The sequence below is a fragment of the Carassius auratus genome, chromosome 14 (genome assembly GCF_003368295.1).
Source record: "Carassius auratus strain Wakin chromosome 14, ASM336829v1, whole genome shotgun sequence".
Lineage (NCBI taxonomy): Eukaryota > Metazoa > Chordata > Actinopteri > Cypriniformes > Cyprinidae > Carassius > Carassius auratus.
In genome coordinates, this window is record NC_039256.1 from 11922832 (window position 1) to 11947881 (window position 25050).

At 37.2% G+C, this 25050-nt stretch overlaps 1 protein-coding gene and 1 pseudogene across 7 annotated transcripts in view; both read right to left on the bottom strand.

Moving 5' to 3' along the window:
* The window catches only part of LOC113113620 (protocadherin alpha-C2-like), a 148362-nt gene that overhangs the window by 88607 nt on the left and 34705 nt on the right, over positions 1-25050 (bottom strand). For 2 of the 7 annotated variants that reach the window (XM_026279943.1, XM_026279942.1), the window contains exon 1: positions 9738-12280. The exons of 3 other annotated variants lie outside the window; for them this stretch is intronic. In XM_026279943.1, coding sequence (XP_026135728.1) covers positions 9738-12080 — 2343 coding nt within the window. In that variant the 5' untranslated portion in view covers positions 12081-12280. Of the gene's footprint in view, positions 1-9737; positions 12281-15202; positions 17746-19063; positions 21580-25050 lie in introns of those variants that run through there. 2 more of the 7 variants (XM_026279937.1, XM_026279941.1) reach the window with 2 other exon arrangements.
* LOC113114335 (protocadherin alpha-4-like) lies at positions 21647-24546 on the bottom strand (annotated as a pseudogene).

The following is a 25050-nucleotide window of genomic DNA, read 5'->3' on the forward strand; positions in this document are numbered from 1 at the left end:
TTGAAGAACCTACAATATGACATATTTTCAGTTGTTTCACACTTTTTTGTTATGTATATAATTCCATATATAATTCCACATGTGTTAATTCATAGTTTTGATGCCTTCAGTGTGAATCTACAATTTTCATAGTCATGAAAATAAAGAAAACTCTTTGAATGAGAAGGTGTGTACAAACTCTTGGTCTGTACTGTATATACATTAACAATGGTTAATATTTGTGATGATATATGCACACATTTGTAATTCAGATGTTTGCTGGAGACATATATGATAAAGTACTGTATAAAGTGTAATAAACATATTAAAATTAAAGACCACTTAAGTATACTTAACAGAATATAATTTTATGACTGTTACTCAACACTTTATTGCACTTAAAACAATGAATTTTGTAATGACATCAAAGCTAATTAAATGTGCATTTTAAACAATACTTAGAAGTGCTTTAAAGAAGAAAAATGTATTTTTATGTATTGACTAATATACTAAAGCACCAGCAAAATAAATGATTCAGTCTTAACTTTAGAGGGTCCCACTTTATATTAGGTGGCCTCAACTATTATGTACTTACATAAAAAAAATAAGTACAATGTACTTAATTTGTTCATATTGTATTGTAAAACACTTTTGCTGCTATTGAGGTGGGATAGGGGTAAGGTCAGGGAGAGGGTTGGAGGTATGGGTAAGTTTAAGGGTGGGTTAAGGTTTAAAGTATGGGTCAACAGTGTAATTATAAATGTAATTACATAAATTAAATACAGATGTAATTACATGTAGTTTTTTTTTAATATAAGTACAATGTAAAAACATGTATGTACACAATAAGTACATTGTACTAAATTGTTAATTGAAATGTAAGTACATAGTAGTTAAGGCCACTTAATATAAAGTGGGTCCCTTTAGAGTGTCACCAATATTACATTTGTTAATATATTATAATTTATTGTTTATTGTATAATATATACTGTGTACAGGCTTCTATTATGCAATATCCTGCGTCCATTTCCATTTGCACTTGAAGTTAATTTTTTATTTTAAACTTCAGTTTAGTTGCTTGAATGGTTCTGCTGCAGAAACCCTTTTGCTCAGTTTGGATATTGAGATTTTCATCACCAGCTCCTGCTCAATTAACATATCTTTAAGAGTGTCAGCCTACATAATATATATATATATATATATATATATATATATATATATATATATATATATATATATATATATATATAATTATGGTCATTCCTTTATATAGTCTAAAACATTTTTTTTTAAACATTTTCATGCATCGATGGTACAAGGTTAAGCCTTATTCAATAGTGCTGTTTTACATTCACAAGTCTCTATTTTAAGGAGGCTATGAATCCAGAATGTTTTTGCACATGTGCGGAGTACTCATGGACTACCTGCTCCGTCATGGCCTCCTGAGCTTCCCGCTCTGCCAAGGCACCTTGAACTGCCTGCACAGCTATGTAATAATGTCAGTGTTGTGGACTTGTGTTTCCTTACATAAGCAACCAAAAGTTAAAGCTGAAAGAGACTGCTGATGTTTCAGTTGGGCTGGAGGATCATATCATCATGCATGAGCTAGGAGATGTAAAATGTCATAATGTTCAATTATGCCTCATGTTAGTGTTTTAATACCAAGTACATTCGTATCAAAAACATAACTGTCACTTTTGAAACTGAATGAAATAGCATTCTGAATGCTTTTCTATGTCTATAATTCATCTTTACATAGTACTGCTATAAAATAGAAACTTAAAGCAAGAGTTCACCCACAAATGAAAATTATTTAATCATTAGCTTGGAACAATTAGTCACCCTCAAGTTGTTCCAAGTAAATGATGACAGAATTTTCATTTTAGGGTGAACTATATATGCTGTCAAATATTATTAACATATATCTCAAACTGTACTGTACTGTGCAGTTTGAACTGAACAAATTATGTACTGTAATATTTAATAATTAATAAAAACATGAAACATAACCACTGTTCTGTATTTATTTGCAATTTATATTTCAAATGTTATTTCCTAAATATTTTAAACTTATGTTAAATTTAAATATATTCACATATATTTGTTATAAATACAAAATAATGAACATCCTTACCCATATTGAAACATGCATGTAATATTTTGAAATATGTGATGCATATATGTGCAAGTATCTGACATATATTTTTATATCTGTGAAATCCATACATGAACAGATTTCTGATTTCTGTATGGGGGTGCAGGATGTAGACGCATCAGCCAATGAGTAACAAGGGAAATAAACAAAACACTTGCTTCGTCATTTCACAGAATGTAAATTATTCACTTATGGGGCAATGTAAACTTTTTCAAAACGTATACATTACTTTTTGATATTCTTATTGATATCTATACATTTCAAAAGTCAAAGTGTCATTAATGTAAAATACTTTCAATTATTCTGTTTAAAATAGTGTCCGAAACTTACATATAATTCATGGAATTATATAACATGACATTACATAACATTAACATTACATATTAAAGGTCCCGTTTTTCGCGCTTTTTTGAAGCTTTGATTATGTTTAAAAAAAAAACAGTATTTTTCACACAATTCATCTAGCTGTATACTGCTGTTTTCACTGTCATAAAAATGGGCTGATGACTTCCTTGTTCTATAAAGTCCCTCCTTTAGAAATACGTAACGAGCTGTGATTGTACCATCGGTTCCTGTGTTCCAGCTCAGAGCACGCTGCCCTCAGCAAGCTGTGTTGCACATAGTTTTACATGTGGATGATAATTTTTGGGAACTGAGTTAAACATAAATTGTAACCATTAATCTCCAAGTACAGCGTCACTGGGAAGGCCAAACAAAGATGATTGGACTCCGAGATGAAAATAACAGCGTTTCGATGACATGGCGACAAACACAAACGCAGCTCTTCCTCTTCTCCATTGAAGCGCAACAAGACCACGCCCCCCTTTTTGTGTATTCATGTGGGCGGAGGTTAGTCAAAAAAACTGTTTAAGTGACATCATTACTGCAGGAATTAGTAGGATGTAGTCCAAACGGGTCGTTTTTTTTTAAGCGAATTCTGTTAAATAAAATATCTCGCTTGGCATTGAACTTTGAGCTTTAGAATTTTACAGATATTATTTATACTCTAACAACAACATTACACACTAACTAAAGTTTGAAACATGGGATCACGAAGAACGGGACCTTTAAACAGAAAAATAACATCACTAGTAACAACATTCCTCTTCCTTGCCAATTCTGGAGGACCATCTCACCTTAAGGGTATAATTTTTTCTTTTTACTTCAAAATATAAACTATAAATTTCATCATTAAAAAAATTGACACACACACACCTTATTATCCAACAAAATACAGATTTCCAAAGACACAAAATTACATAAGTTAAACTTAAATACCCCATAAAACCATGTTCTTTTTTTACTTGGATCATGCTCTGTATTTCCACATTATTCCATGCTTCTTTGTTGCTCTCAGGATTAAATTACATAGAACAGAGTGGAAACAAGAACTCTGACAAAATGCTGACTTGCAAAACATTTAATTTTTCATATGATTAAATACTACCCAGAATGCCAAACAGTACAGAGACCACAGGGGAGATATGACCTAACAGCTCAGAACTCCAGAGACCATCTACAAATATGCCTAGAAACATGGATACCATAAGAGATACACTTGTTTCCTGCAGCATGGTTTTACCCAAATTTAATTTAGGATTTACACATCATAATACTTGCAAATACAAATCTCACATATAAGACAAGCAGCACAGACTTTCTAAAAATACCACTCATATCGCTGACTCCACCCACATTCAGCACACAGCTCTGCTCTTAGTCTATGAGATCTCTTGTGGGCTTTATAGCACTTCACCAAGCATAAACTGAAGCTTTAAAACCATGTCAGAATCATCTATGTTACAGTCATCAAGCTATGTGTTTGGAATAGCATGCTAACTCTTTCTGCAGTACTATGAATATTTGTTCACAAAATGTAATTTTGCTTATATATATATATATATATATATATATATATATATATATATATATATATATATATGCATGCAATATCTGAATGACTTTACAGCATTTTTTCTATGCATATGCAATCAGAGCACAATCAATGCATGGAAATATGTATCCTACAATACACTTAAATTAACCTTAAGTAATATTCACTTTCTAAAGACAACAAGGCATTTTTATACACATCTGTATTCAAATGCAAAACAGCTAGCAACACTGGCAGCCATAAACATGTAATCTGATGAGGTCATGTGACAGTATACAAATACGACTATTTGTAATGTAATGCATCTGACACACACACTTGCATAAAGAAACAAGAGTATCCTGAAGTACTGTATATACTATCTAAAGTATACTAATACTAGTAAATGAACAAAGACAGACAACAAAGACATTATACATATCATTATAGACCAGTGCATCTAATAATAATAATAATCGTCATCATTTAAATTAATCACTTCTAAAGCTGACATGACCGTTTCTGTGACCATTAGGAGAGATAGAGTTCAGAAGATAAATGAAGACTTAAAGTCAAAGATTATATAAATGAGAGTGATGCCCTTGAGACCAGCTGCAGACAGAGACATAGAGGACAGAGCTACTTATAACCACATGAACCAAAAGCAGAACTGATGTGACCCACTAAAGTACTGAACTACTGCAAAATGGACCTGACCTGCTCTCATGCACATACATTCACAGAGATGTCTGCCCTGTCATGCCATTGTTGTGTTTCCTGCTCAAGCCATTTGTACATTTACATCTGCACAGTAAATTTTGTGTAGCATGTTGCAGTTGCCTTAAAGCTCATCTGTATTGATCTACCAGAGCTATAACAACATATGTCAGTGCACAGACCTGACCTGCTAATAACAGACATTAAAATGATTATAATTTTGAAAAAAACTCTAAAGTGTGAATGTGGAATGATAATGCATTACTACATCTATACTACATACATACATCTTCTTGATCCTTTTCAATCTGTTTTTCGCCCTATGCATAGTACTGAAACTGCTCTAGTTAAGGTACTAAATGATCTGCTTCTCTCTGGTGATTCTGGTTCTCTGTCTATGCTTTTGCTGCTCGACCTCAGCTCTGCCTTCGATACTGTCTCCCATCAACTACTCATTTCACGCCTTTCGGATGTGGGTATTTCTGGTGCTGCTCTTTCCTGGTTCTCCTCTTATCTCTCTGACAGACTGTTTTACATTTCACTTCAGAATTTTCGCTCACCCACTGTCCCCCTGAAGCAAGGTGTCCCTCAGGGATCCGTTCTTGGGCCATTATTATTTATAATCTATATAATCCCTCTTGGTCAGATCCTCCGCCGTCATGGTTTTAATTATCATTTCTACGCTGACGACATTCAATTATATACTACCTGTACATCAACTTTATCTTTCACAACTGACAAAATCTCTGCCTGTGTACATGAAATAAAAGATTGGCTTCATTCAAATTTTCTAAAACATAACATGGACAAAACTGAGATTATTTTCACTGGACCTTCATCACTCACTAATAAAATTCCTACTAACTTCACCTGTGAGATCGCCGGCTCTCTTATCAAACCATCTAGTACTGTTAAAAATCTTGGTGTAATTTTTGATTCCTCTCTATCTTTTCACTCTCACATTAATTCCATCATTAAATTGGCATTCTTTCATCTACGTCGTATCGCTCAGCTCTGTCCCTTTATCAGTATCTCAGATGCTGAAACTGTCATCCATGCATTTGTCACCTCACGTCTTGATTACTGCAATGCACTTTTCATCGGCCTACCAGCTAGCTCCATTTCCAAATTACAATACATTCAAAACTCTGCTGCCAGACTACTCACCCACACCAAGCGTTCTGCACATATTTCCCCAATTCTGCATGATCTTCACTGGCTTCCTGTGGCTTACCGTATTAAATTCAAAATTCTCCTTCTCGCTTTTAAGTCTCTGCATGGCCTTGCTCCCCCCTACCTCTGTAACCTGCTTCTCCCTTACACCCCAACTCGCTCTTTACGATCCGCTGATTCCAGCCTCCTCGTTGTCCCTCGGCATCGCCTTGCTTCAATGGGGGGCAGATCATTCAGTGTTGTTGCACCCAAAATGTGGAACTCTCTCCCCCATCACTCCGTTTTGTTAACACTATCTCTGAATTCAAATCCATGCTCAAAACACACCTATTTTCTGAATGTTATAGGTCTTAGTGTGTTTTTTTTTTTTTTTTTCTCTCTCTGCTGGTTGCTGCCCCATATACACAATTCTCACTTACTGTACTTGCACTCTCATTTGCCTATTGTTGTTCTGTCTGCTCTCTTTGTCAATTGCCTTTATTGTTGTTTGTTTATTGTAACGTGTCCTTGAGCTCTGGAAAGGCGCTATATAAATAAAACTTATTATTATTATTATTATTATTATTATTACTAAAGAAACTATTCCAACACAGTCCTTTCCAATTATCATACATTATATATATATATATATATATATATATAAGATGATATAGGTTAGGAAATATGATTATGGCAACACACAATTTAGAGCTAGCACACTAAATCTCCCCGTTTTCAGAGTTAACATTAATGAAAGATGCATATTTGTTTTCATCTCCAGGGTCTCTCCAAATGTTATAGTGTACAACAGCATTTTCATCGGAGTCAAAATCAGAAGCAAACAGAAAACAAAGATTTTCCTGGAATATTGTTTTCCATCACATAAAAATCATAGGGTGATAGTGAAAATGCTGGACTATTGTCATTTACATCCGATATCTGCACAGTTATAGTTTTAAATGAAGACAAAGGTGGCTGCCCAGCATCTTTGGCTACTAATGTGATGTCATAGTGAGGCACAGTTTCTCTATCAAGAGATGAGGCTGTAACCAGTGCGTAAATGTTATCCTGGGATGATGGCGTTAGCCTGAAAGGTACTTCTTCAATTATGTAACACAACACTTTCCCATTTACACCAGAGTCCAAATCACTGACGCTGATTAAAGCCACTGTAGTTCCAATTTTAGAGTCTTCAGGCACTGCACTTGAAAATGATGTGACTTCTATCTCAGGCACATTGTCATTTACATCAATGATTTTAATGGTTATACTCTTATCTGATGTGAGGCAATTCTGTTCTGCATTAAGAGAGAGATAGAAAGATACCAGCTGACTTGGATCCTGGATGATCTGTCAAAATCAACACAGTTCTTTAAAAAACTCTAAATTGTGAATGTGGAATGCTAATGCATTACTAAAGAAACTGTACCATTGATAAATATTCCAATACAGACCTTTCCAATTATCATATAAAAAAAAAAAAAGATGATTATGGCAACACACAATTTAGTGTCTGACAGAGCAAACAAGATGAATTATATATTTGAAAAAAGATTTATTAGCGTATATATTTATATATATATATATATATATATATATATATATATAGAGAGAGAGAGAGAGAGAGAGAGAGAGAGAGAGAGAAAGAGAGAGAGAGGGCAAAGCTATTATTTTTATTTAAAAGACTACAAAAACAAACCATTTCCCCTCAAAATGACATGCATCGATAATATGACCATGAATATGCATTTAAGATATGCATCAAAAAAATAAAACACAGGCAGCAGAGCAGTGGCTAAATCCAAATCACACACAGGTAACAACAAAACCACACTTAGCAGAATGTCCAGCTAACAGACAAATAAACAAACAAAGCTTAATTGTTTCACTTTTAATGTTATCTAAAAAAAAAAAAAAGAAAGAAAAAAAGTCAGTTACTCCAAAATAGCTGCAAAAGGCCTTTCTGTTACCTAAGCAACTGGAATCAGTAAACAAAGAAAGTGTTCTAGCTCTGCTGTTACCATAGCAACTAGGGTGGGCAAAAAAACATGTCACAATGTCTGCCTATGTTTCTTTTATAAAAATGTAAAATATTTGCACAATCTAATATTGTGAAATCATTTGAACTGTTATTTTGTACAGGCTGGATGTCAGAGCATTGATAAATCGACTGCAATGCTAAATAATTAAAGAGTGAATTTAATATAACTTAAATCCGAACCAAAGATGAGTGTTTACAACAGTGACCACCTGAATAGATTTCCACTGTTATAAAATCCAAGGTTTATATCCAGACTAGGAAAAAAGACTTCAAATAGTAGATGCTGCAGCAACTTAATGAGATGCTGAGCAGCAACCTAGCTGGACAAGTCTATGATCAGTGTGTGTGTGTTTTTGCTGGATCAGACTCAACATTCTGCTGATCTCTGCAATACATGATTAAACCTGCAGTTCAGTACTCTCTGTGCATCAGGATTTTATTACAGCATTTAAAAACCTGACTCATCCCAAAATTATATACAAAATACTGATTTAATTTAGGCAAATTTATTACTATAGTAGTACACAATAATTTGTCTATATTAATAGTAATAATAATACAGACAGACAGAAAATAAAAATTACAAGTGAAACAAAAAATAGAGGAGAGCGAGAGAAGATAGAATAGAAAAAAAAAAACCTTAAGAAGAGACATGAAAGCACTGTGGTTGTGAGAGCGCAGTGTGTGTTCAGCAACATGGAATAAGGCCAATCCTGTCTGCTTGATGGACTAAAATACACTTGAGTAACAGCCTGAGGTGTTCAGCACATAAATAAACTCCAATAGATTAAAAAGAAAAAAGAAAAAAAAAGTAGTCTGTCATCTGCTGTCATCTGAGCACTACATTAAAATTAGCAACCTCATTTATATGTTTATTTACATAAAAACAATCTTATTAACCCAAAACAAACATGGCAGCACAACCCACTACACACACACACAGAGACACACAGAAAGAGAGAGAACACATAACTGAGACTGCCTCCCACAATCAAACACATATGTCTGTGTGTCCTCTTCAAAGGGGGATGAATCTGTTGACACCATCTGCTGACTAAATTACAGTATCAGCTTCTCCATTTAAATCCATTTCTTGTAATAAACCCAGCTGTTAAAAACCCAGCAAGCTGACCAACCAATGTATTCTGTTAATCTCTCTCTGTTTCCATTTCCTGTTCATGTTTCCTTTTCTCAGGATACTGAGTGTGTTGGATTCAAGACAGAGCATGAATGGGAATCAGAATGTGTATTGTGATGGAACTTTAATGATGACAGAATTTGTCATCGCATCTGCCAGCATAAGTGAACAAGAGTGAAGAAAATTCACAGATACAGATAAGGTCATGGGAAATAAGTGATACATATAAGTAAGAGAGAGAGAGAGAGAGAGAGAGAGAGAGAGAGAGAGATGTTCTACCTTATTTTCATAAATTTAAAAATGGAACATGAAATACTTTGAAAAATAATAATAATACATCCTTGCATCTTTTGCAGCAAACCCTCTATTGGAGTTATTGAGATAATCTAGTGAGACACTAGACTTCATACTTCATATACTTACAATGGCTAACAAACACTACATCAAAGATTATATGTAAACATACTGAATTTTCAGTCCCTAGGTCTGAAATTTTCATAATCTTGTCAATCAGATTTAGGGTATTTCAGTCTGCTGAACAATTTTATATTAGAGATCAGCTTCTCTTTCTAGGACATGAACAGTTATGTGTTTATTTATAATGTACTTAAGATGGTGATGATATGACAGTTAGGCTAAACAATATAAAAAACACAGAAACCATTAGAGATCAAAATTGTACCTCTCCAGAACCTCTCCTCCTGCGATCTGGGATCACTAGAGTATTTCCATTACTGCCTGGGACTATAGTAGAGCCGATACTCATTCTGGGTCCAACTAACATGTACCGTTTGTCTCCAGATCTGTACTGGATGCTGTGACACAGAGTCCCGTCGTAATTTGTATCCTGTAAATACTTGGATGAGTAGTCTGTCGATTTAGAGCACTGCATTACAATCAACACGATGATGCTGATGACAAAAAGCACTGAAACCGAGCCCAAAGTGATGATCAAATAAAATGTCACGTTGTTTTCCTCCTCATCTTTTACTATGTTTTTCACATCAGAAGATGCAAAAGCCTCTTTGGGCTCCACAACTTTGACAATCACAGTCGCTGTTGCTGAGAGAGAAACATTCCCATTGTCTTTGACCAGTATGACCAGTTTATGCTGGGCCTCGTCTGTTTCTGTGAATGAACGAAGGGTCCTTATCTGTCCTGTGTAGCGGTCCAAACCAAAGAGACTGTGGTCACTAACTTCCTGCAGTGAAAATAATAACCAGCCGTTGTATCCTATATCTGCATCATAGGCTCTGACTTTAGTCACCAAATGACCTGCGTTCACATTACGGGGAATCTCTTCCACACCCTCAGCAGAACCGTTAGCGCTGACTGGATATAAGATCACTGGAACATTGTCGTTCTGATCCAGAATAAACACGTTCACTGTCACGTTACTGCTCAGAGACGGGGAACCAGAGTCTGTAGCGAGAACATGGAACTGGAACATTTTAACAGACTCAAAGTCAAAGCTTTTTAGTGCATAAATCTCTCCATTTTCAGAGTTAACATTAATGAAAGATGCATATTTGTTTTCATCTCCAGGGTCTCTCCAAATGTTATAGTGTACAACAGCATTTTCTTCTGAGTCAAAATCAGAAGCAAACACAGAAAACAATGATTTTCCTGGAATATTGTTTTCCATCACATAAAAATCATAGGGTGATAGTGAAAATGCTGGACTATTGTCATTTACATCCGATATCTGCACAGTTATAGTTTTAAAAGAAGACAAAGGTGGCTGCCCAGCATCTTTGGCTACTAATGTGATGTCATAGTGAGGCACAGTTTCTCTATCAAGAGATGAGGCTGTAACCAGTGCGTAAATGTTATCCTGGGATGATGGCGTTAGCCTGAAAGGTACTTCTTCAGTTATGTAACACAACACTTTCCCATTTACACCAGAGTCCAAATCACTGACGCTGATTAAAGCCACTGTAGTTCCAATTTTAGAGTCTTCAGGCACTGCACTTGAAAATGATGTGACTTCTATCTCAGGCACATTGTCATTTACATCAATGATTTTAATGGTTATACTCTTATCTGATGTGAGAGGAACTGGTCCTTTGTCTGATGCTTGGATATCTATTTCAAAGTTATTTATCTCTTCAAAATCTATTTGACCGATTACAGTCATTTCTCCAGTACTGGAGTTCAAATCAAAAAGATTCATTAACCTACTGTCTATATCCTTACCAAACGAATAAATCATTTCTCCATTTGGACCATCATCCATGTCAGTAGCATTAACCTGTATAACAGTTGTGCCCACGGGGACATTTTCTTGAAGCATTACAGAGTAAACTTCTTGTGTGAAAACTGGCATATTGTCATTAACGTCCAAAACGTCAACTATTATATCCATTGTTCCAGACTTTGGGGGTCGCCCTCCATCAAGCGCAGTGAGGACTAGCTTGTGTCTACGGCTTGTTTCTCTATCCAAAGGCTTTTGAAGAATTAAGAGGGGCATTTTGCGATCTTCTCCGCGATCTTTAACCTCTATGCGGAAATGATCATTATGACTGAGTTTATATTGTTGAACAGAGTTCATTCCGCCATCGGGATCCCGCGCAGCCTGTAATTGGTACCGAGCTCCAGGTAAGGCTGATTCCGATATTTCCAGCCGCTTTTCTTTTTCCGGGAAGGTCGGGGCATGATCATTGATGTCCACAATTTCGATCGACACGTAGTGGATCTCTAAAGGGTTATCTAGTGCGATTTTTAGATTGATGACACACGAGCCGCTTTTCTCGCACACCTCCTCGCGATCTATTTTCCCACGTACACTTAAAATCCCGTCATTCTGATTTACCGTGAACAGCGAGTCGCCTGAGGTTGAAACGATCCGAAATCCTCTCTCCTTTAAAGTTCTGGTATCGAGACCTAAATCCTTCGCAAGGTTTCCAACCACAGATCCTTCTTTTTGCTCCTCAGAAAGAGAATATCGTATTTGCGCGCATACCTCTCTCCAAAGCAGCATTCCCAATGCCATGAATATAAGTCTGTGGCGCCATGATTGTTGCATTTTGCACGAAATTAAAACGGCGTTTAAAGATGTTCCACTCTAAAATTTTGACCCATAACAAAGTTAAGCGCTGATCATAAAAATCATGGTTTATGTTAGAAAATCCTTACGTACGAAACAGGTAGCTCTCTTGGCGAATGTGAAGGCAATGTCCACGGCGTTCTTACCGATCTGATGGAGAGAGCGAATGAAACTGCCAACACACGATGCTTCGTCAGGTCCGAATTTTTGGTGTGCACTGACACCATGCGAATTTATTTTTCACTGCAAACGAACTTAACTGAGAAATTAAAACAATAAACAGGCTAAGTTGAAAAAACAGGTTTACTATCTGATAAAATGATAAACACAGAAGTGAATAGAATAGTTTACTCCAGTTATATGTTCAGCCAAACCAATCCACATTTATAGCTCAGACCTACAATCGTGAACGTTAACTTGTGATCTTTTAAACAAGCTATCAATGGAATTAGAAAGGAGTTCTTAGTTTATTGGCATCAAAAAGAAGTTAACTATATTACACATACAGGTAGTAGCTGGATCACTGTCACTCACTAAGTATGTGAACTTGAAGCTTATTATCAAACAATCTAATTGAATACTTACATTCTAAAGCCATCATAGTATGACATGGAGTTGACAAAACATGTGTAAGGCCAATAATTCTCAGAGTAGCGACTACTGTATGATGCCCTTCCCTTACTAAAAATGATTTTATAATATTATGATTTATTTTTAAATATAACTAATTTAAATATAACTAGACTTGAATTGTATGTGTAGGGGGAAAAGTGTATATACAGTAAATATTAATAAACATCATCATAATCAATCAATGAATCAATCAATAAACAGATGGCTACGATACATATCACGATACAGGGGTTACAATACAATATATTGCGAAACACAATATTTCTTATTTTAAGAATAGTTTATATTGTAAGGAAAGCTGTCCTTAAGAACACCACCAAATGCAAACCTTAAATACCTTAAGCTTAAATAATTAAATAAAAATTGTTTAACTATAACACAGTGGGATCTGCATTTGTAATAATCAGTCCCTGCAACATTCAATGTTACTGAACCACTTTTTGTGCAGTATGAGTGAAGGGGGATAAATTAAAGTGCTTGCAGGATCCTTTAATAAAATAAAACGATATAAAAACAATAAAAGCATAATCTGAAAAATCAAGCCTTGTGCATTATAAAGAATATAATACAGTTGGTTTGATACTTTTATCTCAAACGGTGTCAAGTTTAATTTATTTAAGTGGTTACAGTATATAAAATAGTTGAAAAATATGGATTCAATAATGTATATAAAAACAATAAAGGCATAATCTAAAAAACTATGGTTATTACGGCAGCATGGCAGGGTTTGGTAAATGCGGTTATAGATTGATGCCCCGGGTAGAACAGACGCAGAGAGGTCCACGCTCTGTATTTGAGCCTCTCGGTATGAGGAGCTGGTATGCGGAGGGGCATCTCCCGCCCAGATGCCCCATGAGAACAATGAGGGAGGAACTTTTGGAATGCCGCCACTTGCTTGCACGCCCCCTGGTGCCTGTCGATGACTGAGTTGACTCCTGTCACCGAACATGCAAGAAGGCTGAAGTGGGGCATCCATAAGGCAGCCATAAATGCCTCTCTGCGGCCACCATGGCTGCCATTGACCACCCGATGGTGCGAGCCTTCTCTTTAGTGGCACAGAGGGAGAGATCAGCGGTCCGCCTTAATTCAGTAATGTCTTTGGACTTGATCTCATCTTCCTCATCCAGCTCTTTTAGCAGGTTGGCTTGGTATACCTGTAACACCTCCATAGTGTGCAGACACACACCAGCCTGACCTGCTGCTGCATAACCTTTGCCCACCAAAGCCAAAGTTTTTTTCTGAGCAGCTTGGAGGGCAACACTGGAGCCTTCAGAGATGATGCAGCCCTGGGGAGACAGAGAGCTCGCAAGCATCTGTTCCACCCTTGGAATCTCTCTGTAACCATGCTCTCCCAGCTCCGCCACATTGCCATAATAATTTGATGTGGGGATGAAGAGGCGGGCTGAAAATGTCTGGTTCCACGATCTAGTGATCTCATCATGCAGATGGGGAAAGAAAAGTAGGCTCAGGGCCTGCTCCGCCAGACTTCTCAACTGCTTTTTCCCCCAGGCTGTGAGAGCCCTGAACTCAAATCACCCCACCGTCCTCTGAAACCCCACACAAGCCCCCTATCGTCTGAAACATGGACCATTTCTTCTCCTCCACCCCCCAAACACCCCCTAACCTTGCCACATCACAGAAAAACTGTCTGAAACATTGTTTTTTGTGTGTGTGTGTACAATTCAAATTAGTTGTGCGCAGCTCTCCTCTATGCGCACTAGACAGTTTTCAAACATGCTGCTGTATGTACAAAATCCCACAAAAGTAATGTGTTTACATGCTCATGCACTAAAAATCATCTTGCACTGTTCCCCAGCAAGCTGCTTGACTAATGATGTTTCACTTTGCACATGTACAGTACTATGTGAAGTATTCGTATAGTCTATATATTATTTTTCAGTCTATGTATAAGTAAACATTTATATCTAGTATATTCATATTCAAAATCTGTCAGTAGGTTTGTTGTGTATATAGGTTCAGTGTTTATGTGTAACATTTGTATAGATTGTATTTTTTAGCTTATGTATAGGTAAACATTTATATATAGTATATTTAAATCAAAATATGTCAGTAGGTTAATTGTGTATAGTATTATGGGAAACATTCATACAGTCTGTATTTTTTTTTTGCTTAGGTATAGGTAAACATTTATATATAGTATATGTATAGTCAAAATCTGTAAGTAGGTTAGTTGTGTATAGGTTTATACAATTTTACTAAACTGTTGTCTGAATTTATGTAGCACCATGGTCCTGTGAGGCACAACATTTCATTCCACAGTATGTCCGCTCATGTATCAGAATGACAATAAAGCTCAACTTGAACATGAACTTGAAAATTAAACACTAGCGAGTATGTCTTGCACTTAGCAACCATTTCAACATTAACTATTCTGATCCAATCCCATGCAAAGTTTGTTGGGACCCAGGAATCCACTAGGAAAATATATCATAACGTAAATTTCTTACCTCCCCAGAATCTCGCCTGCGATCTGGTATCACCAGAGTGTTCCTATTACTGCCCGGGACTATAGTAGAGCCGATACTCATTCTGGGTCCAACTAACATGTACCGTTTGTCTCCAGATCTGTACTGGATGCTGTGACACAGAGTCCCGTCGTAATTTGTATCCTGTAAATACTTGGACGAATAGTCTGTCGATTTAGAGCACTGCATTACAATCAACACGATGATGCTGATGACAAAAAGCACTGAAACAGAGCCCAAAGTGATGATCAAATAAAATGTCATGTTGTTTTCCTCCTCGTCTTTTACTGCATTTTTCTCATCAGAAGCTGCAAAAGCCTCTTTGGGCTCCACAACTTTGACAATCACAGTCGCTGTTGCTGAGAGAGAAACGTTCCCATTGTCTTTGACCAGTATGATCAGTTTATGCTGGGCCTCGTCTGTTTCTGTGAATGAGCGAAGGGTCCTTATCTGTCCTGTGTAGCGGTCCAAACCAAAGAGACTGTGGTCACTAACTTCCTGCAGTGAAAATAATAACCAGCCATTGTATCCTATATCTGCATCATAGGCTCTGATTTTAGTCACCAAATGACCTGCGTTCACATTACGGGGAATCTCTTCCACACCCTCAGCAGAACCGTTAGCGCTGACTGGATATAAGATCACTGGAACATTGTCGTTCTGATCCAGAATAAACACGTTCACTGTCACGTTACTGCTCAGAAACGGGGAACCAGAGTCTGTAGCGAGAACATGGAACTGGAACATTTTAACAGTTTCAAAGTCAAAGCTCTTTAGTGCATAAATCTCCCCATTTTCAGAGTTAACATTTATGAAAGATGCATATTTGTTTTCATCTCCAGGGTCTCTCCAAATGTTATAGTGTACAACAGAATTTTCATCTGAGTCACAATCAGAAGCAAACACAGAAAACAAAGATTTTCCTGGAATATTGTGTTCCATCACATAAAAATCATAGGGTGATAGTGAAAATGCTGGACTATTGTCATTTACATCCGATATCTGCACAGTTATAGTTTTAAATGAAGACAAAGGTGGCTGCCCAGCATCTTTGGCTACTAATGTGATGTCATAGTGAGGCACAGTTTCTCTATCAAGAGATGAGGCTGTAACCAGTGCGTAAATGTTATCCTGGGATGATGGCGTTAGCCTGAAAGGTACTTCTTCAGTTATGTAACACAACACTTTCCCATTTACACCAGAGTCCAAATCACTGACGCTGATTAAAGCCACTGTAGTTCCAATTTTAGAGTCTTCAGGCACTGCACTTGAAAATGATGTGACTTCTATCTCAGGCACATTGTCATTTACATCAATGACTTTAATGGTTATACTCTTATGTGATGTGAGAGGAGCACTCCCTTTGTCTGATGCTTGGATATCTATTTCAATGTTATTAATCTCTTCAAAATCTATTTGACCGATTACAGTCATTTCTCCAGTCCTGGAGTTCAAATCAAAAAGATTCATTAACCTACTGTCTATATCCTTACCAAACGAATAAAAAACTTCTCCATTTGGACCATCATCCATGTCAGTAGCATTAACCTGTATAACAGTTGTGCCCACAGGGACATTTTCTTGAAGCATTACAGAGTAAACTTCTTGTGTGAAAACTGGCATATTGTCATTTACGTCCAAAACGTCAACTATTATATCCATTGTTCCAGACTTTGGGGGTCGCCCTCCATCAAGCGCAGTGAGGACTAGCTTGTGTCTACGGCTTGTTTCTCTATCCAAAGGCTTTTGAAGAATTAAAAAGGGCATTTTGCGATCTTCTCCGCGATCTTTAACCTCTATGCGGAAATGATCATTATGACTGAGTTTATATTGTTGAACAGAGTTCATTCCGCCATCGGGATCCCGCGCAGCCTGTAATTGGTACCGAGCTCCAGGTAAGGCTGATTCCGATATTTCCAGACGCTTTTCTTTTTCCGGGAAGGTCGGGGCATGATCATTGATGTCCACAATTTCGATCGACACGTAGTGGATCTCTAAAGGGTTATCTAGTGCGATTTTTAGATTGATGACACACGAGCCGCTTTTCTCGCACACCTCCTCGCGATCTATTTTCCCACGTACACTTAAAATCCCGTCATTCTGATTTACCGTGAACAGCGAGTCGCCTGAGGTTGAAACGATCCGAAATCCTCTCTCCTTTAAAGTTCTGGTATCGAGACCTAAATCCTTCGCAAGGTTTCCAACCACAGATCCTTCTTTTTGCTCCTCAGAAAGAGAATATCGTATTTGCGCGCATACCTCTCTCCAAAGCAGCATTCCCAATGCCATGAATATAAGTCTGTGGCGCCATGACGAACGTGCCCTTTGTTGCATTTTGCAGGAAATTAAAACGGCGTTTAAAGATGTTCCACTCTAAAATTTTGACCCATAACTAACGTAAGCGTTGACCATAAAAATCATGGTTTATGTTAGAAAATCCTTACGTACGAAGCAGGTAGCTCTTGGCGAATGTGAAGGCAATGTCCACGGCGTTCTTACCGATCTGATGGAGAGAGCGAATGAAACTGCCAACACACGATGCCTCATCAGGTCCGAATTTTTGGTGTGCACTGACACCATGCGAATTTATTTTTCACTGCAAACGAACGTAACTAATGAATTAAATTAATAGACAGGCTATAAGTCGAAAAACAGGGTTATCTGTCAAAATTATAAACATTCTAAAAAAGAACATAAAACGGAATACATGACCATTTAAATAAGTCATATTTAAGACAATAGATTTGTCCAAATGGCGGACAGAAGTGATTGTAATTGTTTACAAGCCACTGCATTAGTAACGTAGTTTTATATACCATGCCAACCATAACAATCCCCTTTATGTAGCCTAGACCATAAACATTGAACTTTTAAACACACAATCAATGGCATAAGAAAGGATGCTAGTTCATGGTTCATTGGCATTAGAAAGTAATTCATTTTATAACAAACAGGTAGTAGCTGAATAATTGTCACTCAATAATTATGTGAACTTGAAGCTTATTGTCAAACATTATAATAGTCATTCACATTCTAAATCCATCATAGCATGACATGGTGTTGACAAAACGTGTAAGACCAATAATTCTGACTGTAGGGACTATATGAAGCTCAACTTTTACTAAAATTTATAGTACAAGAATCCTATAACAATTATTACTCATTTTTAAATTAAATAATTTTTGACACTTACATTTTATATGTAGAGAAAAAAGTGTAACCCACCATACTAAATAATCATAATGATAATCATCATCATCAAGATAAATAGATAGATAGATTCATTAGAATCAATAAATTTTTGATTCAAATAAATCTAGCACATGTCATTTTCATATGCAAATAGAATCTTAATAAATATTTTCAACTAATTGTAATGCACAAGAAGAGTAAAAAAGAAAAGAAACTTCACTTGCATGTGCACTGCTGCTGTATATTTAGTGAAAAAACACTATGGTCTTCGTTGCAGCACACAATCTCAATATCCATGCTTCAGCACAATAATAATATTAAAAATGGCAACAACATGAACACTTAGAAAACTGAAAATAAGACACTAGCGAATATGTCCTTCACTTAGTAACATTTCAACTTTTACTATTCTCATCCAATCCCATGCAAAGTATGTTGGGACACAGACATTCACTGTCCAGTAATGTTTGTCTAAGAGTTTGACCCAACTGTTTCACCACAATCAATATCTAATTGCTAATGAGCATAACAATAGACTTTAAAATATATGTATATATATATATATATATATATATATATATATATATATATATATATATATATATATATATATATATATATATATATATATTTAACCATAAAGTTTCTTACCTCCCCAGAATCTCTCCTTCTGCGATCTGGGATCACTAGAGTATTTCCATTGCTGCCTGGGACTATAGTAGAGCCAACACTCATTCTGGGTCCAACTAACATGTACCGTTTGTCTCCAGATCTGTACTGGATGCTGTGACACAGAGTCCCGTCATAATTTGTATCCTGTAAATACTTGGATGAGTAGTCTGTTGATTTAGAGCACTGCATTACAGTCAACACGATGATGCTGATGACAAAAAGCACCGAAACCGAGCCTAAAGTGATGATCAAATAAAATGTCATGTTGTTTTCTTCCTCGTCTTTTACTGTGTTTTTCACATCAGAAGCTGCAAAAGCCTCTTTGGGCTCTACAACTTTGACAATCACAGTCGCTGTTGCTGAGAGAGAAACGTTCCCATTGTCTTTGACCAGTATGATCAGTTTATGCTGGGCCTCATCTGTTTCTGTGAATGAGCGAAGGGTCCTTATCTGTCCTGTGTAGCGGTCCAAACCAAAGAGACTGTGGTCACTAACTTCCTGCAGTGAAAATAATAACCAGCCGTTGTATCCTATATCTGCGTCATAGGCTCTGACTTTAGTCACCAAATGACCTGCGTTCACATTACGGGGAATCTCTTCCACACCCTCAGCAGAACCGTTAGCACTGACTGGATATAAGATCACCGGAACATTGTCGTTCTGATCCAGAATAAACACGTTCACAGTCACGTTACTGCTCAGAGACGGAGTTCCAGAGTCTTTAGCAACAACTTGGAAGTGAAATGTTTTAACGGTTTCAAAATCAAAACTCTTAAGTGCATAAATATCCCCATTTTCAGAGTCAATATTAATGAAAGATGCATATTTGTTTTCTACACCATCTCTCCATATTAGATAACTGACTACACTGTTTTCACTTGTGTCTTTGTCAGAGGCAGACACAGAAAATAAAGATTTGCCAGGAGCATTATTCTCCATCACATAAAATGAATAAGGAGAAAAAGAAAACTCTGGAACATTGTCATTAACATCTGATACCTGTACTGTTATAGATTTAACAGAAGACTGTTGTGGCTGACCAGCATCTTTGGCTTCTAATGTGATGTCGTAGAAAGAAATTTTCTCTCTGTCGAGAGATGATATCGTCACTAATATGTATGTATTTTCTTGTGATGATGGCATTAATTTGAAGGGTATGTCTTCACTTAATGAGCACGTGACTCTCCCATTAATTTCAGAATCTAAATCAGAGACACTTATTAAAGCCACCGTTGTGCCGGGTTTGGAGTCCTCAGGAATAGCACTTGAGTATGATGTTACTTCTATCTGAGGAGGATTGTCATTCACATCAGCAATTTTTATAGTTAAACTTTTATCTGTTGTTAGAGGAACAATTCCTTTGTCAGATGCTTGAATATCAATCTCGTATTTATCTTTAACTTCAAAATCCAAAAGACCAGTCACAACGATTTCTCCTGTGATTGGATTAACATTAAAAAGTTTACGCAGTTTATCATTGACATCATGCCCTAATGAATAAACTATTTCGCTGTTCTGACCTTCATCCAAATCAGTTGCATTCACCCTGAAAATTGTTGTGCCAACGGGTGTGTTTTCATTTAGCACTACAATGTAAGCTTCCTTGGTGAAAACAGGTGCATTATCGTTTATATCTAATACATCTATTGTTATCTCCATATTTCCAGACTTTGGAGGTTTGCCTCCATCTAAAGCAGTTAGCTGCAATTTCATCCTTTTTATAACCTCTCGATCGAGTGGCTTTTGTAAAACCAGCACTGGAATTTTGCCGTCTTCATCGCGATCTTTAATTTCAATACGGAAATGATCGGTGTGGCTCAGTTTATAAGTCTGAACTGAATTACTGCCACTGTCTGGATCTCGCGCTGCCTGAAGCGGAAACCGCGCACCGGGAATCACCGTTTCACTTATTTCTAAATGCTTTTCCTGCACTGGAAATCTCGGAGCGTGGTCATTCATGTCTATTACATCAACAGTCACGTAATGAATCTCTAGAGGATTTTCTAATGCTATTTTCAGATTGATTAAACACTGTGTGCTACTTTCGCACACCTCCTCTCTATCTAATTTACCGTTCACATACAAGACACCGTCATTCTGATTTACTCTGAACATTGACTCGCCTGAAGTCGAGACGATACGAAATCCTCGCTCCTTTAAGGTTCGGTAATCAATCCCTAAATCCTTTGCAACATTTCCCACAGCAGCTCCATCCTTTTGCTCCTCCGAAATCGAGTAGCGTATTTGTGCCCAAACTGTTCTGCCGAAAACAAGTGATATAACAATGAAGACGATTTTCACATTCCGCTCAGGCCACTGCTCAAGTCTTCTTTGTCCCATTTTTGCAACGTATAGGTTCCAAAACAATTGCACAACGACTGTGAATATATTAGTCCAATGACCACATTAAAGATGTATTAATCCTCAAAAGATATTACAAAGAAAAGCAAAGGACAAAACCACCGAGCAAGCCACGCCGTTGAAGGAAGAGATAATATACAATTCTAAACGATGAGCAAAAAAACAGGGTGGTACTCTTACGTTATGAGTTTCACTTCAGGTTTACACTGACACCTGGCGCTCTTTCACTGCATTGCCATTCATTAAAAGCTGCAAATTCATAATGAAACAAATTAACAATTTTTAATTTCTTGGAGTTTCTCTAATACAACTAAAATATGCACAGAAAATAAAGAAAGAGACAATTTGCAGAACAGAAAGCTGTATCATGTATTCAGCACCAAGGACAGCGACTCTCGCTCCCAGAGTTACTTTTAGTTTGTTCTGTCATTGGAGAACATGAAAAATTGTAAGATAATTAATTCAAATGCATGTGTAGCTATAAAATGTACATAAAAGCACTACAACGTATTTAAAAATAATAAAAGAACAATGCTGGCCATGAAAGCAATATAGCACAACGCTAGTCCTTTTCTTACCTCTCCAGAATCTCTCCTCCTGCGATCTGGGATCACTAGAGTATTTCCATTACTGCCTGGGACTATAGTAGAGCCGATACTCATTCTGGGTCCAACTAACATGTAGCGTTTGTCTCCAGATCTGTACTGGATGCTGTGACACAGAGTCCCGTCGTAATTTGTATCCTGTAAATACTTGGATGAGTAGTCTGTTGATTTAGAGCACTGCATTACAATCAACACGATGATGCTGATGACAAAAAGCACCGAAACCGAGCCCAAAGTGATGATCAAATAAAATGTCATGTTGTTTTCCTCGTCGGCCTTTACTGTGTTTTTCACATCAGAAGCTGCAAAAGCCTCTTTGGGCTCCACAACTTTGACAATCACAGTCGCTGTTGCTGAGAGAGAAACGTTCCCATTGTCTTTGACCAGTATGATCAGTTTATGCTGGGCCTCGTCTGTTTCTGTGAATGAGCGAAGGGTCCTTATCTGTCCTGTGTAGCGGTCCAAACCAAAGAGACTGTGGTCACTAACTTCCTGTAGTGAAAATAATAACCAGCCGTTGTATCCTATATCTGCGTCATAGGCTCTGACTTTAGTCACCAAATGACCTGCGTTCACATTACGGGGAATCTCTTCCACACCCTCAGCAGAACCGTTAGCGCTGACTGGATATAAGATCACTGGAACATTGTCGTTCTGATCCAGAATAAACACGTTCACTGTCACGTTACTGCTCAGAGACGGAGATCCAGAGTCTGTAGCAACAACTTTGAACTGGAATTTTTTAACAGTTTCAAAGTCAAAGCTCTTCAGCGCAAATATCTCCCCATTTTCAGAGTTAATATTAACGAAAGACGAATATTTTTCTTCGTTACTTTTCTCCATATTTGATAACTAACTATAGCATTTTCATTTGCGTCTTTGTCAGTAGCAGACACAGAAAATAGAAATTTGCCTGGGACATTATTTTCCATCACATAAAACGCATACGGGGAAATTGAGAATTCCGGGGTATTGTCATTTACATCTGATATCAGAACAGTTATAGTTTTAACAGAAGACAATGATGGCTGTCCCATATCTTTTGCACTTAATGTAATGTCATAGTGAAATTTCGTTTCTCTATCAAGTAATCCAGAAGTAACTAAAGAATAAGTATTAACTTGTGATGACGGCATTAGTTTAAAAGGTATATCATCGGAGAGTGAACAGGAGATTTTTCCATTGAGTCCGGAGTCCAAATCGGTAACGCTTATCAAAGCCACTGTAGTACCAGGTCTAGAATCCTCTGGAATAGCGCTTGAAAATGATGTGACTTCTATTTCAGGTGCATTATCATTTACATCAACTATTTTTATGATTACACTTTTATCCGTCGCAAGAGGAACAGTTCCTTTGTCAGACGCCTGAATGTCAATTTCATATAAATCTTTTACCTCAAAATCTAAAAGACCAGTCACAATAATTTCTCCAGTGACTGAATTAACTTGAAAAAGTTTATGTAAGTTATCATCAACATTATTTCCTAAAGCATAAACTACCTCTCCATTTTGACCCTCGTCCAAATCAGTGGCATTAACCTGTACAATTATTGTGCCTATGGGTGCGTTTTCATTCAATACAACAGTGTAAGTTTCTTTCGTAAATATAGGCACATTATCGTTTATATCCAGCACATCAATAAATATTTCTATTGAGCCAGACTTAGGAGGTCTCCCTCCATCTAAAGCAGTCAATTCTAATTTTATGTTTTTCGTTACTTCGCGATCAAGTGGCTTGTGTAAAATCAGAATAGGACTTTTAACATCTTCTCGGTCTTTAATTTCAAGACGGAAATGGTCGTTATGGCTGAGTTTGTATGTTTGAACGGAATTGATTCCACTATCAGGATCCCGTGCTGCCTGTAGCGGATATCGCGCGCCTGGCAGAACAGATTCCCCAATTTCCAGCCGCTTTTCCTTCTCGGGAAACCGTGGACTGTGATCGTTTACATCTAATATCTCTATAGTGACATAGTGGATTTCTAGTGGGCTTTCTAAAGCAATTTTCAGATTGATTAAACACGGTGTGCTTCTCTCGCACACCTCCTCTCTATCTATTTTACCGTTAACATATAAGACACCGTCATTCTGATTCACACTGAACATTGACTCGCCTGAGGTCGAGACGATGCGAAATCCTCTGTCATTTAGCGTTCTGTGATCAATGCCTAAATCCTTCGCGATATTTCCCACAGCAGCTCCGTCCTTCTGCTCCTCGGAGATCGAGTACCGTATTTGTGCCCAAACTGCTCTCCAAAACAACAGCGATACAGCAACGAAAGCGAGTTTCGCATTCAGCTCCATCTGATGAGAGCGTCTTCTTTGTTCCATCTTTCTGAGATTACAAAAACCAGTTACAGCGGAATTTCAAGATAATTCTACAAATATGTGTTGTTTAGTTCCATCGTTGCTCATATTTACGATGTAAACCAGTCAGACAAGACAAGGACACTGTGCTCAATCCTGACAAATCTTAAAGCACCGGTGCTGAAAATGAGAAAACACGAATAAACTGAGAAGGCGGAACAAAAAACCTATGACAACCGTTTGACGTCACGAGTATTTCTTTAGGTTTACACTGACATCTCGCGATCTAAAGCATTAGTTGCATTGCAGCTTCCAAAAAAACATTTAACTGAAAATGTCATATGCAGACCAAGTAAACACAACCTTGCCATAGAGATGAACAGGCACAGACAGATAGCATATAAAAGACTGCACTTAGTGCACATTAAATGAAATGAAAACAGAATGGCACTTTATCAGCATGCACCAATTATATATATGTGGCAGAGAGGGGGACACTAGGACCTGGGGAAGAATTGGGTGAGGCATGACTGGTAGGGGTGCTAGAACTAATTGTCAAGCAAACAAGACCAGGTGAAACCGCTTATTTAAAGTAGGCCAAACGATCAGAAGATGAGAAGGTGAACGGGAAGCTGGGCTCTTTGTTTGTTCAGGGGGCGAGCTGATTCAGTGCATAATGCAAACTGCTAAAACA